This window comes from Papaver somniferum, chromosome 3 (genome assembly GCF_003573695.1).
Source record: "Papaver somniferum cultivar HN1 chromosome 3, ASM357369v1, whole genome shotgun sequence".
Taxonomy (NCBI): domain Eukaryota; kingdom Viridiplantae; phylum Streptophyta; class Magnoliopsida; order Ranunculales; family Papaveraceae; genus Papaver; species Papaver somniferum.
Genome location: NC_039360.1, coordinates 126630896 through 126649481, shown reverse-complemented (window position 1 = coordinate 126649481; position 18586 = coordinate 126630896). Strand labels below are relative to the sequence as shown.

At 40.1% G+C, this 18586-nt stretch overlaps 1 protein-coding gene across 8 annotated transcripts; it reads left to right on the top strand.

Moving 5' to 3' along the window:
* Positions 1-13356: 13356 nt before the first annotated feature.
* LOC113357311 lies at positions 13357-17920 on the top strand. Of its 8 annotated transcripts, none has more exons than XR_003363565.1 (4): positions 13357-13604; positions 13863-16545; positions 16871-16989; positions 17105-17920. XR_003363565.1 is itself a non-coding variant. In XM_026600679.1 (2 exons), the coding sequence occupies exons 1-2, from the start codon at positions 16924-16926 to the stop codon at positions 17321-17323; spliced, it is 285 nt and encodes a 94-aa protein (XP_026456464.1). In that variant the 5' UTR covers positions 16572-16923; the 3' UTR covers positions 17324-17920. The 8 variants fall into 8 exon arrangements, 1 of the variants encoding a protein (XP_026456464.1); XR_003363563.1 differs by having other exon boundaries at positions 13357-13765; XR_003363569.1 differs by having other exon boundaries at positions 13357-15751; positions 16113-16545.
* The last annotated feature ends 666 nt before the right edge of the window (positions 17921-18586 follow it).

Here is an 18586-nt window from a genome sequence, read left to right as displayed (position 1 = left end):
GCGTTCGAAGCATTCATGGCGTTTGGATTTAACATTTAGGATTTTCTTTCATTTGTATTTCAATTCCTCCAAAACGTTTGCAATACTTGCAATTAGTATTTGAATTCAGCAATTTATCAAAATTCAGTTCATATTTCGTAAAAGAAAATCTCTATCAAATCTACAAGAAAATCCTTAACCATCAGTCAATCCAAAACCATCTAAATATCAAAACCCAAGTATAAACCTCACATCTCTCAGAAGTTCAGAAGTTCAAGAGATAATCAAAGGAAATCAGCAAGAAAAGGCTTTCGCTCATCAGCATCCTTCAAGATTTGCAAAGCCGCCCTCTCCTTGTTCAACTCCTCGGTCAGCTTGGAAATCTTGTCCTCCTTCTCCTTCACAGCATCATTGGGAAAGGGTATGTTCTTCTCACATGAATCCTTGATAACGTTTATTTGCTTGCGAAGCCATTTCACGTTGAGGCCAAGTCTCTCTGAATTCTCCAAGTTAAACTCCCAATCAAAGAGTATATCTGGAGTCACAGTATTCCTAGGTCTGGCATATCACTCACGACACGCAAGATAACGCCTACTTGCATGGTTAAAGCATAAGCACGCCCAGGATTCCTGTCAACGATCATGTGGCCAAACTTCTTCCATATTGTCTCGTACAAGCGTGCATATCCAATGGGAACGTTGAATCCACCGATCAGTTCATGATATGGGAGTGAAGTGTAAAATGGAGGATCGAAAGCAACTCCTGCAGTTGGATATTCATACACTATTATACGGTTCTCAGTCACTGGAGCGGCTTCCACAACCAAAGCAATAATTCCTTCGGTATTCTCCGTTGCTGTCTCGGTTTCTTCTATCACTGAGGCAACAACCATCTGAATTTCCATAACATCAGTAGCGACCTTCTCATGGCCTTGAAGTGCAGGGATGGTTGTATCTTCATCAATAATTCCAGAATTGTTAGAGTTATCATCGTTGGCTCCAGTATCCTCAACTTCGGTATTTAGCACCTAATACGAAGATTACATGAGGTTAGAGTCATGAATCCAAAGGAGATTATGAAACACAGTATACCAGCAAGGAAACATCATCAAGGTTCATCATAATACATTCAAGGCACGAGCAAATAACATAAAAGTCTAAAAGGAATTTGAGGATGGGACATATACCATTCTCTTCGGACGAATGTCCTCTACAACATGTCAAAATTTCATGACAATCCGATGAACGAGCAAGTAGATGTGGCCAAAATATCAAGTGATGCGCAATCTGAAAAAGTCCTGGAAGTCTCCTGGAAGTTTACTATTTCTCCTTTTTCAGGATTTGAACGTGCTCAAAACTTAAACATCTTCTTTGAAAAAGCTTGGAAATTTTCCGGGATTGAATTTGCACGTAGATCATCAAAATCCGATTCCGGACGAAGATTCTACGACATTTCTACTAAAAAGTTGGGTTCCGAATTTTCTGACGACGAAATTTGACTAAGTTTTCATATACGCACATGGATTCACATTCATTCATTAAAAAATCAGCACTTTTATACTTCTATGAAGAAGGTACAAGGTATATGCTTACTTGAGATGTATCCAAAGTGTTCAAGGAGTTGGGATTGTCCGTATCAATGATGGGAGGATCATTACTTTCATTCGGCTCCAAATCCTTGGCACCGCATGTGTCTCTATTCTCAAGAGACGGTCGAGTATCAGCACTCTCCATTTCCATAACGACATCCTCCTGGACATATTCTCAAACAATTAGCATTTCATCAATGAAGTATCATAATCGAACATGTGAAGAGATACTTACAGCTTCTTCTTCATCGCTCAAGTCAGGAATTGTTTGCTCAGAGGCGGAGAACCTAAGACCATCAATACTTGATGGAGCAAAACTCTGGAACGGAATAATAATATCGGTTTCAGGATCCTAATAATATGGGCGAGAAAGAGTCACAACAAAGAAAATACTGGAAACTCACCAAAGCACCAACTGGGGACTTTACGCTATTGGGTAACAACTTATAACCTTTATGCCTGCCTTCTCCGCCATGAATAACCGCCCCAGTCTCTGAGAAATCTACACCAATTCGAGGTTGTATATTACGACCGTCCTGTGGTGAAATCCAGTAATATAATCAGAATACAGTTTTTATAATTTCGTGAAGATTATATGAAGAAACATACCTGAGAGCATCCTGGAGACGACTTTCGTTTATCACCAGAAAGATACTTCAATCTTGGTCGACTAGGTATCATCTCATCCGATGGAAGATCCTTGAATGGAGGCCTGGGAAATCTTACAAAGCCACGCAAACGCCCAAGTTGCTGATCCCAGAATTCTACATAACCTGGGGTTACATAGGACAATTATATCAGAACCAGGAAACCAGTAGCTACTCCCTTCCACGTGAGTATGATCCAAATGAGTCCTGAGTTGCTCAACTGATGGCTTCCTTCTCCGTATGGTTGGAACACACTGATCCATACACATTTGTCGAGCTGCTCTATCAATATTATACTTCTCCACTGAAATCTCTCCAAACGTGGCTGATAGCAAATGACCATGGGGCAACTCAACATGAAAGATATTTCGCCATCACTCAAATGCGCATCAGACGTCAAACTCGTGGTTTATCTAGTATTGAAAGTCATCGGCTGAGAAAAATAATCAGGTACTGACACCCATGAGCGAAAATTGAACTCAGATTCTTCATCTAACACATCAATGAAGCGTATTTTAGAACGAGGCTGCTTTGTGGACCAACGCATGATCCTAGCATTATCTTTCTCAGGGAAAACATGGCGCGCATCAGTATTCGGTCCTTGCAGAACATTACGTGGAATAGGTGCATAATTCTTAAAGTGCTCCCACATCAAAGCTTGAAGAAACATCGTGTTGGCATAACACTCAATCTTCATAGAGCCGTTCGACACACTGGAGTCTATAATCAAGGAGTCCAGGTTGTAATACAAGGAGCCTAAGAATAAACTACCTATCGGAAGTTGCTCACCTTGATCCATCTTTATAGCAAAGGGAATCACAAAAGGCTTCAACAAGTTTCCACTGTCTTCAAAAACGTCTCTGGACAACCATAAACATAAGAAAGCAGCAATGGGTAACATACCGTCGATGGGTTTATCAGAAACCTCATCTTTGGGCCACCAGTAAGCATAGCATCCTTTACTACCAGACTTATTCGCTTTCTCCATTGCAGCTGTCAAGACATGAGAAACGATGGTCTCCTCATCTGAAAGATCCCCGGGAAGATTGCCCGTGATTGGGAGATGCATCAAAGCTGCCACGTCTTCCAAGGTAATGGTAAACTCTCCCCATTTACATATGAAAGTGTGAGTGGGAATGCACCAGCGAGCAAACAGAGCCACAATACCACTTGCGTCATGATAAATGAACAACTCTCCAGAAGCTTGAATAGCTCTCGTCACCTGCGCCTGGTCGAGCATAGTCCTCACATGAGGAAACCCCAACATATGCCTCGCCCAGCCGGAAAATTTTTCCAAAGGTCGTCGAGAAAGCTTAAACTCTATGATTGATGAGGTGAAGATCCCTCGTTCAATACAAAATCGAATCACTGTCTTAGGAGTCACCAATTTCTTCTGAGTAACAGTTCTGGGATTTATCAAAAGACGATACACTGGGGATTTCAAATGTTGCTCAGCTCCTGGAATATTTTTTTCAAAGAATGCATCATCTATGTTCGAGACATTTTTAATACCAGGGACTTCTTCTTTGTATCCCCCAACGGAAGTTTCATCCATGCATGTCTCATCTCTAGAGATACCATCATCAACGCACATCTCTTCCCTCGAGGCGTCGTCAGCCTGGGAATTGGTCATCTTTGCTGAGTAGCTGAAAAGGTTCACACTACATTCTACTTCAGTATGTCGTCCAGATATAAATCAAGGAAATACAAGCAAAAATGGTAACTCTTAACTCTTACCTTTTATACTTCCACTAACAATAGTGATAGTAATGCTAGAGTTAACACCTCAAAATCGTTCGTCTCTTCGAAAACTGCCAAACGAACGAAACTTTATTTAATTTCCGAAACTGATTTTTCATGAAATCACGGACACAATTTTCATAATGTGAACATTCACACAACTGACCTATGAAGTTCATAACAATACAATATTCTATCATAAATATATTATCTATCTTCGAAGAATTCTCAAAACCCACGTTTTGATTTTTCGAAAAAAAAACCCAGCAATTAATGCAACTCGCATGCATAAATTCTCAAGGATCTTATCTAATGAAAACAAATTCATGCAAATAAAATATACCATCATATTTTACACAATATATGTCACGACTGCATATAAAAAAAACTATTTTTCCTTCGTATCGTCGTTATTTGTCTTTAAAACGAAGGTTTATTTCAAAATACTGTGAAAGCTCACATCTCATACATATGATAAAGTTTTTTATTTACATGAAATCTCATAAGAAAATTTTTATCACTGGACACAAGTTCATCATATTAATTTTCCTTCGAGTCGTCGTAATTTGTCTTTAAAACGAAGGATTATTTCGATTTCGTGAAAATTTACTCCTTTTATGATAAAACCGTGGTATACATGAAAGCTCATACACTAAGTTTTATCACTGGACCTAAGTTCATATATTAAAAAAAAAAAATCTCTCCTAAATCAAGGATTATAGTTAGTTTTCAAAACTAATGATCGAACGAACGTACGTTTTCAAAAACGAGGGTTTTCATAAAACTCACACCAATATATACACACATGTATATGGTTTCATCATGAACATGAACAACTCATGAAGGTCACAACATCAGCAAACATCAAAAAAAAAAAAAAAACGCACGCACGCACCTGGTCGGCCGGAAGTTGGCCGGCGGCAACGGCGACTGGCGGTGACGACAGCGGCGATCAGGTGGCGGCGCAACTTCAAGCTTCTCCTGCTGGCGTGAAGGAGGAGAGGTGATGGAGAGATGGACGTGGAAAAATTAAAAAAAAAAGGATTAATTCCTTTTATACAATTTTTTTTTATTTCCAAAACCTAATTTTCCAAGGATTTCCTTATTGGGCCCGGCCCGCGAATCCTAATCGACCACGGACTCGTCGTCCAAACCAGCGGTTCAACACCAATTTATGCTCATCAAACGACGCTCCAATCATGACATTGAAGCCTTCATCAAGTCGTGGTTTGCTCATGCTCTCTAAATCCGGTAACGTCTCAACTTACGACTAAGTTCAATTACTGGTATTATTATTTATGGCCGGAAAATCACCATTTAATGCTGACTGAGGAACACAGCTTTCCTCAATAAGCAGGGGACTTAATGTAGATGGTGGATTTTCGACAAGGGCTAAAATCGTAAACTCATAATTATACGAAGCTCTGATCCAGCAATCAGACGTGAGTATTGAGACACGGGTCTCTCATCGAATTTTCAACGGAGAGTACTTTCTCTCAGAGTACATGTAGATATGTAGTCTCACGACTGGACAATGACATATCTCATGAATACTGAACACTTTCAGTGATTATTTCTGTATAGTATCACGAGATGGACGGCTCCTAGACAGCTTGCTCTGCTAGTATAGAGCGATAACGTCTTCAGGAACAAACAACGAGTTTACCCTGACTATATAAAGGATATGACTTACCGACAAGCTCATATCGGGATAATTAATGCTCCTAGACAGCTTGCTCTGCTAGTATAAAGCCACAAAGTTAATTATTCCTAATTAAGATTAATTCTGCCGTGACATTCACTACTGAATTCCCAGAATAATCTATTATTGCTCCTATTCCATGGTCGAATCCACGACTAGTCCCATGGAATGACAATAACAATTGCTCCTATTCCATGGTCGAATCCACGACTGGTCCCATGGAATGGCAATAAACAATTGTTCTGATTCTATGATCGAATCCACGGCTTGATCTCATAGAATACAATAACTATATTATCTATTACTCCGATTTCATGATCGAATCCACAACTGGTCTCATAAATGGTAATAGATAAATCTTAATTACTCTGATTATGGTCGAATCTACGATCCCATGGAATGGTAATGCTCACTTTATTATTCTGAATTCGTAGTCGAATCCTCAGCTGATCTTATGAATTAATAATAAACATCTTATTACTCAGTTTTGTGAATTATTCTCCACCGAATTCCACAATTAGTAATAAATAATCAACCGGGTCTGAGCTACCTCTAAGTAAGCCCCGATCAAATGGTGAAAGGTGTATTCAACGACGATACACTAACAGTCACCCACGAACGAGTATTTCAAAAATACAACGAAACGATGAACCTATGCAAAATAGGGAAGAAAAATAAATAATTAAAATATTGACCAGGTGCTGGGAGCACGGACACACGAGACCGACCGTGTCGTGGTCAATCCCCCAGTTTTATATTTTAATGCATTTTTATTATCCATGATTTGATGAAAATTCTCTCATTTATCAAATCTCCTTCGTCTCGAGGAAACTCCTCGGTTTCATGGTATTTTAAAATTCGTAAAAAATAATAAAAATTAAGAAAGAAGTGTGGGGCTGATGTTGGCCAACCGGCCATGCCTTGGTCCCATCGGCCCCACACCTCACGGTTCCTCATTATTTATATTATATTATTTCTCTAATTTCATGAAAAAACTCCTTGATTTCATGGTATTTTGCACAAATCATCAAATAATAAATAAATTATGAAAACTTGTGGGACGGGCCACTAGCCGGCCGGCCATGCCCTAGCCGGTCCCACACGCCCCTTGTTTTATTATTTTATTTTTCCTTGAATTCATCAAATTCCTTGATTTCATGGTATTTCTCTCAATTAGGAAAAATTTCCTCAAATCATGAAAAATACTTAAAAAATATAAAAAATTATGAAAACTCAAGGGACCGGGGCCCTAGCCGGCCGTCCACGCCCCCACGGTCCCACACGCCCGTGTTTTTATTATTTTAATATTTTTTTCTTCCTTGAACTCATGAAAACTCCTTCAATTTATGGAAACTCCCTAAATTCATCAAATTTCTTAAAATTCATGAATTCTTCATAAAATCATCAAAAATATTATAAAATTAAGGAAAATGGCACCACGGGACCGTGGTCACGACCGGCCGACCATGCCTTGGCCTCGGAGGTCCCATGCCTCCTTATTCCTTATTTTATAATTATTTTCCATCATCTCATGGTGTTTTCCTCAGTTTCGTCGAAATCCTAATTTTGGCATATTTTCTCGAATGGATGCTCAATTGCACACCAGAAAATATCAAAATTCTCAGGACTGAGACGCTGATGCCTTGGGGACACGAGCACGCTATATTGACCGACCAAGATTGGCTCTTTGGCTTACAGAAGCCGGTCCCATCAAGTTTCACAGTTTTGACCTAATTTGCACAATTGCACGTATTAGGTCCAAGACTCTTCCAAACACTTTGGCTTTTCATGAAGTGATCATCAGGCGGTCACGTGACTACCTAGGGCCGGTTTCATGACCCCATGGTTGGTCCCTCACTCCGTCATAATTAATTAGGTTTTCTCACCTAAGGCTCAGACGAGCATTTTCGACTAAATGATTAAACCAACATTTAATCATTCTTTCACCAACAAATCGTCAACTCTTCAGGAGTTCTTTGTATTTGCTCATGTGAGCATACAGACACTACATGGTTGATCCACGGTCCCATGTAGTCGCTCCCTCCTTCGTCCCATGGTTAAACTTCTGACGAACCATGAATTGATCATCAATTGATCAAATTAGGGTTTCCGAATCCAAGATCATCATTCCAGATTCCAACCTTAATAATTTTACGACGACCTCATGGTCATTAATTTTATTAATTATGCTCGGTTCAATGACCAGTATTCTAATTAATATTTTTGGTACGCTGCCAATAATCCATCAGATGAGCAACACATGCTCAGACGATCAAATATTCAACAATTCATCACATGAGCAACACTTGCTCAGATGATAAATATTTGCTCAAACCAAGGAATATTGGTTCAACAATCAATATTCAACGATCCATCGAATGAGCAGTACTTGCTCACTTCATCATAAGAACTATACCTCTGTCTCATGACATGTTCAATTCATGAGTTTCAGAACATCATGTTCAACTCAGCAACTACATGGACTCATCGTCCCATCAAACCACGAAGTCATCAATTGACTAACATACCACGAGACGCCAATCGTGTCACTTTGAGGGATATCACTTAGGGTTTTGGTCTGGCGGTCTACGTCACGTGTGTTCAAACACACGATGGAATGTGATCAAGTCGTGCAATCAGTTGAAGGAATTCACGAGGTAGTGGGTGGAAAATCGACCAAGTCTCCACACGTTGAGCAACTGGTTTCAAACACGATCTCCAATCCTCACTCCTTGATTCCATCAACTGTCACACTTCATGGGGTCATGGTGTCTAAAATTCCAGTAATATAAATAAGTTTCTGAATCATGATTGAATCATCAACATCAACAGTATCATCAATCTCACGTCTCATCGACAACACTAGATCATCAACTCATCAATTGAGCAACTACTCTCAATTAAGCAATTTCAATCATTCAGAGCTTATCATATTCGGAATTCACAAACCCACAATCTTTGATTACCATTGATTCCACACATTTCCCAGTTTCCCTCCTACAGATCAACCCATCCTCTCTTGTGACTGAATTTACTCTGGAATGGTCATTGTCTTGATTTAGGCCGGAGTACTACAAATTGATCTCTCGAATCTAAAGCACCCCCTTTGCAGCGGTGCATCTGTGTGAGGTTTAGCATTTCGCTCGGTTCGAGGAGTCTCCTCCGTACGGTCGTCTCCTCAATTCCTTAAAAACCAACAAATCGTTTTTCCCCATCTACACCTATATTCACTTAATATAAGTTGCTTTGAATGCCTTCTATGCTATGTTCTCCGGCTGAACCCTTAATGTTGATATGGCATGACGATTTGTATTCACTCGCAGTAGAGTAGCACGAATTTCCAAGTATCAAGGATAAGGTCTTTGCATAAGTTATTCAATCAGAAAAAGCATGCTGCTCTCTGGCAATGAACTTAAAAGAACTCTATGTCAGCACATAGAAATCAATCAATTGACCTGACTAACTTGCAGAAGTTACGGTTTTACGCCTCGCGCAGTATATCAGACCTTGCTTGTCGAAATTAAACCTAGGAAAACTAGGTAATTAATCCGCCATGGATTAGCAGGTGCAAAACCTTGCTCAGAATTAGAAAACAGGGAGCCGCAGCAGCAAAGGGAGGCGTGGCCATGCCTTAGGCCAACTGGCGCCACTTGCCATTGGCCACGCACCTTCCTAAACCGACCCTATTTCTCTCAACCAATCGTGTCGCCTCAAATTAGCCACGTGCACATAAGTTGTGGCTGGACCCATACTTGCTCGCCCCACTTGCCATCGACCAATCAGGTTGCTCTAAAGACGCCACACTCTCACCAGAAGTGTATCCGCGCCTTATGTTTGGCCGCCTTCTTTTTTTGGCCAATAAAGTCGCTCTAAACTTGCCACCGTACATTAAAGGACAAACGCACCCTGCCGCGCCACCATACTATCTGGCAAGCCAAACACTCCTTACCACAACAACATATTGATCGGCATGCCAACATGCCACTCTGCCGCGGTAGCATGCCACTTTAGACTTGGCCACGCTGCCAAGCCCTAATTCTTACCACGACACCAAATCCTAGCCTTGGCCATGCTGCCAAGCCCTAATTCTTACCACGCTTTGGCCACGCCGCCAAGCCCTAATTCTTACCACGGCGCCAAATCATAGCCGCCAAGCCCTAACTCTTACCACAACGCCAAACCTAGCCTTGGCTACGCCGCCAAGCCCTAATTCTTACCACGACGCCAAATGCTAGCCTTCGCCACGCCGCCAAGCCCTAATTTTGGCCACAGAGCCAAACCTTAGCTTTGGCCATGCTACAATGCCACAGGCGTGGCCATTTGATAGACGCATTTATGTGTCTATTTTGTTCTCAATGTTCTGTATTGTTAGTGCTCGATATTGTACTAATTATGGTGCTTTTGTGTTTGGATAGGTGTTTTTGGAGAAATACATTTGTGTGGAAAAAGTGCTCGAAAAGTGCTATTTGGACCCCCGTAGAAAATTACTAAAGGCACCCCAGAAAAAGTGTTAAAAGGCACCCTCACTTTGGATTAGGGAACCCCTAGGCGCCCCAGCTGTTAAAGGCGCCCATATTTTGGATATGGGGCACTTCTTATTCACGGTTTAAAAATGAAATTTTGGCGGAAAGAAATATACAGCAGCAGCGATATTTCTGGGGAAGATTTTATCGAGTTCTGTTGGAGATTCTCAAAGGATTTGGACTTGATGTATCATAAAACAGGATTGGTATATGGTTTTGAAGAGTAAAACAAGGGAAAATTTCTTTCCTTTTATAGAACAGAGGAGGTGGAAATACTATCGAAATCTTGTGGAGATTTTTGTCGGAGATTTTCAACAGTATTGATTGGGAATGATTTGACACACCGAAGTAGGATTGCTGACTAGTTTTTGATCGACAAAATAGAAGATTTTCATGTATATTTGAGTCAACAGGGAAAGAATAATATCTCGAAGATTTGATGTTATCTGAAAGTTAATGCAGTATATGGGAATATAAAATCCCCTGAGATTCGTATCTATCAGTTTAGGGAAGTTCTAAAAGATTTTGACAACTCTTCTACGTGTGAAAATAAAGAGAAAATACTTGGGAGATACTTTATTAATCGTCAGAAGATGTGAGTATTAACTCGAGATATATCCATCTGTTGGGTATAAATAGGTGATGGGGGACACACAAAAGGGAATGGAGAGTTAGAGGAAGAAACAGAGCGTATAATAGAAAGGTGCAGAGAGTTTTTCTGTTTTATAATATTTTCACCTCTTGTAAGCACTTTTGAGCAATGAAAAATTATTCTGAGTGTGTTTTCACCATATGGAGCTAAACCCCATCACTGGGACGACGGAGGAAGCAACTTTTCATGATTGTGGTAAATGAATTAATTCTTTTATTGACCATTTACATTGATTTAATTGCTTTATGATTTCTATTAATTATTTGTTATTTTGTTAGATGCCGCATGCTTAGTTCTAAATTCTTTAGATGCGTCATGCTTTTAACTTACAAATAATATTTTACGAAATCTATTTTTATCAAAGAACTAGAGTCACAACTTCTTTTGTTTGAGCTATATTATCTAGAGTTAATGACTGAACCATAACAATATGAAAAGTAGTGGAATCCCGCGTCTCAGCGTCTCTTCATCTTGTGACAAATTGTGTGTATATATTTTTCCTTATTTTCTTTATTAATTCTTAAAACAAATTCTCAACAAATGTGAGTGAACGAATCATCTTACTACAACATCATTGAAAAACCACGCCACCATGCCACAACGCCACTGGCATGCCGCCGTGCCACAACTACTAGTATGCTGCTATGTCGCGCCTACGCCATTAGCATGCCGCTATGCCATGGCCACGCCACTGGCATGCCACTAGCATGCCGCTATGCCATGGCTCCACCAGGCGCTACTATGCCAATGGCGCCACTTCGCTATACAACAAGATGCGGCCATAATCAATGGTCACTCTTCCTCATGAGATGCAATCTCAGCCATCCAAGTTCGCCACTGAACTAACGGACTTGCGACAAGTCCCAGGAAACCCGCCACTCCACGGCTACACCAGGCGCCACTATGCTAATGGCGCCACTTTGTTACACAACAAAGATGTGGCCATAATCAACGGCTACCCTTCCTCATGAGATGTAATCTCAGCCATTCAAGTTCGCCACCAAACTGACGGACTTGTGACAAGTTTTAGGCGGCCGACCAAGGAAAGCCTAATAGCATCACGTGTTATTTTCCTATGGAGAAGTCTCTTGACTTTGACTTACCACACATAGCAACTTGCTACACGTTTTCCACGAAAACACTCGAGACGTCAAACATGTCACAAACTGGGGGATACTCATCAGGGTATTGGTCTGGCGGTTTACATCATACGGCATGCAATGCGTTCGTTACAAGAAAGTGTCATGAAGTAGGACAATTAGTGGTGGCAAAAAAGTAACGGTGTAAAATTTTCATTTTCTTCATCATGGAAGCGTAATGACTGACGGTTACACGAATTCACTTCCCTCATCATGGAAGCATAACGTCTGATGGTTACACGTTGCTCTATTCTTCCACCACTCAATCGTTTCCACTTCCTACAAGACCAGGGTACGTTTCAGTATGACTTGTATAAATAGGCTTCACCTATTTTCACCAAACGAGAAGTTTGGTCGGCAACAACATAGTATCTGGAAATCACCTGGTAGATTTCCATTCTGCTAGCCAATTCTACTTTCTGATACAAGTCATAAACAACCACACCTTCAGAATCAACTATTCTGGTCTCAACACTCTCTTCGCTTCCCTCCCGAAGACCAACCCTTCTCCTTCACTTTGTGACCGAAGCAAGCCTGGAACGACCATTTCTTGGTTTAGGCCAGGATTGTACAGATTGATCTCTCGAATCAAAAGTACTCCCGTGCAGTGCATTGTTTAGGGTTTAGATTCGTTTCTCATCCACACACCCAAAATTTCAAAATCAGCAGAAACGGTTTTCACCCACAAACACCAGGACACACGATGGCTTGCAAAACCACATCGTGTATCCACTAACTAAACAAGTCAAACAACCCTTAAGAGCTGGACAAATAGTGACCCACTAATATCATTATTCCATAGTTTGAGTTTGACCAAAAACTCCAACAATTTTTGATAAATCAGTTAAAGTTCAGAGAGTATCAATCCGGTTGCAGACTTGCAGTTAGTGGGCCGGTTTCAGGGTTACTCGACCCGCAATTCCGTCTTCATAAACTGAAATGTCAAGAATAGCTCTGTTTTTTCTGATTGTTGATCAACTTGTTCTTACTGGATCTATCTGATCGTGTTTACTGGTAAAATCATCCATTCCTTCACGTAAAAATGCGGTTTCGAAATTAATGATATATGATTGTCTTAATTATCCTAATATGATTTATTCAGCCAAAATTGGAATATTTGAAAATTGATTTTAATCTCCCGATTGGCCGATTCCGATCGATTCAATGGTTTTCTTGGGGAAGTTTGAATTGGTAATTTGTTTCTTCAATGGTAGTTGAAGAAAATTTGGTTGATTATCTCAAATTATAGCCTAATTTATGAAATGGGAAAAACAAAAAAACCAATTTTGATGTTTTTGTATATTTATTATGACTGACAAGCTACATTTTACCATGAAAGGCCTCCCTAAAGGTCGGCCAATTAACATGATATCACCTCCGCCTGCAACCGGGGCTCAACTTTTCGGTTTTAGGGTGCGGGGGCACAATTAGGTTAAGGGTAGATATAATCGGATTATGGTATAATACATACATGTAGTTAAAATCGCTCTCCAATGTCGATTTCCTGGGTGAGTATCCTATTCAATCGAGGTGAGTTTCCATTCTTGAGTACCGGCAATTAAGGTGTTCGAAGAGAGGTGCGTTTCAATTCCTCCCCGAATCTGAGTACTGGCGATTAAGGTGTTCGAATAGAGGTGAGTTTCAACTCCTCCCTGAATCTAAATACCGGCGATAAAGGCGTTCGAAGAGATTAAATTCTAGCGTTTTTTCACTAGAACGAGTTGATTATCGACTTTTACACATCAAGTTTTGAATTCATATAGTTTAGTGGCATGAGTTCGTGTCAATAACATAGGTAATATCTAAATTTATATCATCATTATCATCATCATTCCATCATACATAATAACACAATGCCTATAATGTCATCTTCATGTGTTGTTCGTCAACAGGTCCGCCATGGTCTCATACGTAGCGTATTACCCAAACTTTCTTGCTCTGTGTCACAACTCACCGGACCCCCCGAAATCTATAAAATCTTTAATCCACCTTCACCACCGCTACCACCACCACCATCGAGTGGAAACCCATTATTTGATTTTTTTTTTCTACCATGTTGTTCCTGGCATGAAATCTAAAAGGGTGATTAGAAGATTAGAATTAGCTTGGAATTTTGATTCATCGATTGCTTTGAAGTTGATATGCAATTTAAGGGGCGTTAGAGGGACTACAAAATCAGATAAAAGAAGTTTTTATGCTGCAGCATTATGGCTTCATAAGCATCACCCTAAAACCCTGGCTTGTAATTTGAAGGCATTTGCTGAATTTGGTTATTTCAAAGACCTGCCTGAGATTCTCCATCAGATATTAGCAAAGGAATCTCGCAAGGAGGAGGAGCCGCTGCTGCTGCTCCCCAAATCACCGTTCAAAGTATACCCTATGAGCAGGGGTGAACGGATGACTTACAGACGAGAAGTACCTGCAGATATAAGGATCCAGGATAGTATGAAAAGAGTTCAGAGAGTGAAAGAAAAGGCGGGTAGAAAGAGAAATGAAGCAAGAATCAGGAAAGCAGTAAGAGCAATCGAGATGTACAATGGGGATGCGAATTACAGATTCTTACATGACCGAATCTCTGACGTCTTCGCTGAGTGTTTAGTTTCTGATTTGCAAAACCTGAATTCTGGTAAAATTCAGAACATTAGTTTTGCTTCAAAGTGGTGTCCATCTTTAGACTCATCGTATGATCAGTCAACTTTTTTGTGTGAAAGTATTGCCAGAAGAATCTTCCCTCGTGATTCATTTCCAGAGTATGAACCTCATTACACATTTAGAATCCGTGATCGTCTAAGGAAACAAGTACTCGTCCCTCTTCGTGGTGCACTAAAATTACCTGAAATTTACATGAGTTCAAACAACTGGGCGATGTTGCCTTACAACCAAGTTCCCTATGTTGCCTTGAAAAGGTACTGGAAAACCTTCATGAAGCATGACAAAGTAAGTTCAAGTGTTTTCGAGAGAGTGTAAGACGAGATATAAAGATTGCTGCGGAAACTTTACTACCTCACCAGATCTTGGCGGCTTCCAAATATGATTGTAACGTTGCAGAGCTTCAATGGAGGCGATTGGTGGAGAAATTGTTGAAAGTCAGTAATCTAAAAGGTTCTCTTGCAATTTGCGACAGAGTTACAGGTAGAAGAGCAATACTTGTCTCCGTCGCTCTTAGTTTGTTAGTATCAGAGATGAGTCAAGGACCTTGGAAAGGAAAACTTATGGAATTCTGTGAGTTTCCTAAGCTGCGGAAGATTGAAGGCGACAATTTGAGATTCAAGAAATATTTTATCAGAGAAGAAATGATGTTCCATCGTAATACAGATTTCCTGAAGATTATCTACAAAATATTGCAAGTAGCAGTTGATGAGAACTTGAAGGAAGATGAAATGATAAAGAGGCTTTATGTGTTCACTGATGTGAAGTTTATCCATGCTTCTGGTAAGGTCACTATGTATGGTATTGAACCTTACGGTGAGGTATTGCATAAAGTTAACGGCGACTGGGAGACGGATTACCGGGAGATACAGAAGAGGTTTCGAGAGAGTGGGTTCTCGAATGTGCCTGAGATTGTGTTTTGGAACTTGGGAGTTGGGACATCCCGTAGCAACTGTAGTTAAGGGTGGATATAAGGGCGTGACACTAGTCAGTGGGATTTCTTACAAGTTGCTGAAGTTGTTTATAGAAGGGGATATCAATGGTATAAATCCAGTGGCTTCAATGGAAACAGCAATCTTGGGAAAGGAATACGACAAACTTGTCGTAGTTGATTGAAAAGCTGGATTTTCTGGTATGCACGTTCCTATATTGTTATGATCTATTGCTGATATAAGTCCAAAAGGAAAAACATTAGAGGATTCATTGATTATCTTTCTGTCTTCAGTTTCGTGAGTAAATTGTTCTTTAATTAGTCGAAACTTGAAACTGTTATGTGTCGTTCATGTGCTAAAACTATTTTGCAAAATGTGTTTGTTCGCTTCTCAGGCAGAACATGACATTCCTGTAGTCTTTTACCTACATGTTCTTGTTTTTATCCGTTTTCTTTGGTGGGTGGAACGTTTACTCTATTTTATCAAGGCTGCTGTGGTGGATTCATTTTGCTTCTCGAGGCATTAGTTCCAATTTGCGTAAAATGGTTGATGATAGTGCAGCTGAAGTTGATTCTGCATCACCAGACTTCTGGGTTATGGTGGCAGCTCTGAAGGTGATGGTGAAGCACCTCTTGAGGAAGCTATACCAGATATGACTTCTTCAACAGAATTCTACGTGAATTTGCAGAAGACATACCAAGCCAAAGCCGAGGAAGATTTTCTTGCAGTTGAGAAGAAGGGTGAGAGATATTCTAAAAAGAGTTGGCAGAGATCCCGCTTCCATTTCCAAAGGAAACATTAAAAAAAATTCTGTAATCCTGTACCCAACTAACGCCACTTCACTACATTGATATTGCACTCATACCCTTGATTCCCTTGATTTGCTTGACGCTTCATTTGTATCTCAGGAACATGGATTTCGGTGGATCAAAATTATAGAGAGATTACTGTTGCTGCAAAGAATAGAATAAGTCATATCCTGGCTAAGCGAAAGGTAGATCATTTTTTCTGAACCTCATTACCTGACATTATAGGGATCCGTGTGAGATGCTGTATAATAAATTTGCATTATCCTGATTGACCTTTGGTTGTTCATGTATGATTCTATGATGGCACTCTTTGATCAGATCGTTTGAATGACTATCAATAGTAAATATATTTTCCTTCTCTTAATTGAGAGTAAATATATTTTTCTTCTCTTAATTGAGAGTTTTAGCTTTACCCGAAGTTCTAGCTGTTTATGAACTGTATGTGTGCTCGAGATGCTTTGTGGTTTCTGATCTCACTCTGGTTCAAATCCTCTGACATATTTTTCATAGCTTGAAACTGACACACCGAATGAGGTTGAAGCTGGAAGGGTACATGAAATGAAATGAAGTGTTGGGTGGAAGTTAATGGTCGTAATCTTTCAGAATGTAAAATAGTACCAATTGAGCAGGTAATTGATATAAAGACTGTTGCTTGTAATTAATATGCTTTCTTTTTTACTCTGCCAGTCTTATCGGTATGCTGGTAAAAGCTAATGGCAACATTGTGTTCTTCAAAATTTTCAGGTTGATCTAAACTCGGCTGTGATACATGTAGTTGAATGTGAAAAAGGTCATACAGCCATGGCTGTTACCATCCCGAGCTGGTATGCAGATACTGTCCTATTGAAGATGTTCAATTCTCCTACCTTGTCGGAGTTGCAGAAGTATTCGACTGATGAAGACTACAGTATTGCCGTTGGGTTCTACATTCTGCTCCGAGCTATTGACCCCGTTTGCTACTAACTACAACAGATTCTTGGTCTTTTTGATGGTGCTGTGGATGAGGAGAAGACTAGCTGTTGGCGTACTAAGTGACTTGGGTTGCAACGGGACAACCTTGACTGACGACTTGATCAGTGAAATGCATTGATTTGGTGGTGCGGAGCTCCATACTGTAGCTGCTGTAATAGGTGGAATTGCTTCACAAGAAGTTACTAAGCTCACCGAGAAGCAAGACATTTATCTTGTAGAAATTAACGTCGAGTCTCATTTTGAGTGGGCTTTGGAAGCTTTAATCCACTCCTTCGAAGTCCAGGACGCTCTAGTCCGAATATCCCGGCTTTTTACTGTTTAGTCCAAAACTTGGCGTGGATAATAGTGTTTAACTCGTCGGAATTATGCTTTGCAACGCTAATCTCGGATTCACTATATTGTCCCAATGGCTTCGCAATAGTATTTCCGTCTCTAACCACTGTTGGCACATCATATCTAATAACTACAAATTTTCATATCTCAAAGTCACAGGCTTGTAAAAAGGAACGCATAACAATTTTTCACCATGTGTAATTTGAGACATCAAATGCTGGCAGTACGAATATTGAGATTGAACTTTTGTCCATATAGTCAGATTGCTTCAAATACATACTTATTAGGTCTTAGCGTGTTTACATGCTCTGATACCTATTGAAAACGCAGGGGTACCGAAATACACCACCACTTTTTTCTTAGGCAATCTGTATGGATAAACTCAACACAAATCAGAGAGCTAAACTCAATCAAGGAATAGTGTCTAGAGTTATATCTATTTATCTCTTGCGATTAGAAAGTTTACAAATTGAATTCGTGAACCTAATTACAAAGAGATAACTTGGACGGTACCAAAGACCGATGTCCAAGAATCAATCAAGTCGTATCAAACGAAACGAGAACGGAGTGTATCTACTGTGATTGATCAACGACGCACAACCTGTGATATTTCAATTATAAAGATAAACAATATAATGCAGAAAAACAAATAACATAGACACCAGCAGTTTTGTTAACGAGGAAACCGCAAATGCAGAAAACCCCCGAGACATAGTCCAGATTGAACACCAAACTGTATTACGCCGTTATAGACACTATCCTACTACCAATTAACTTTGAACTGGAATGTAGTTGAGCCCTAAAAGGTATCCCACCGATTAAGGTACAATCGCTCCTTACGTCTCTTGAATCCCAGTAGGACTCTACGCAATTGATTCCCTTAGATGATGTCACACCAACTAAGAGTTGCTTCCGAAAATG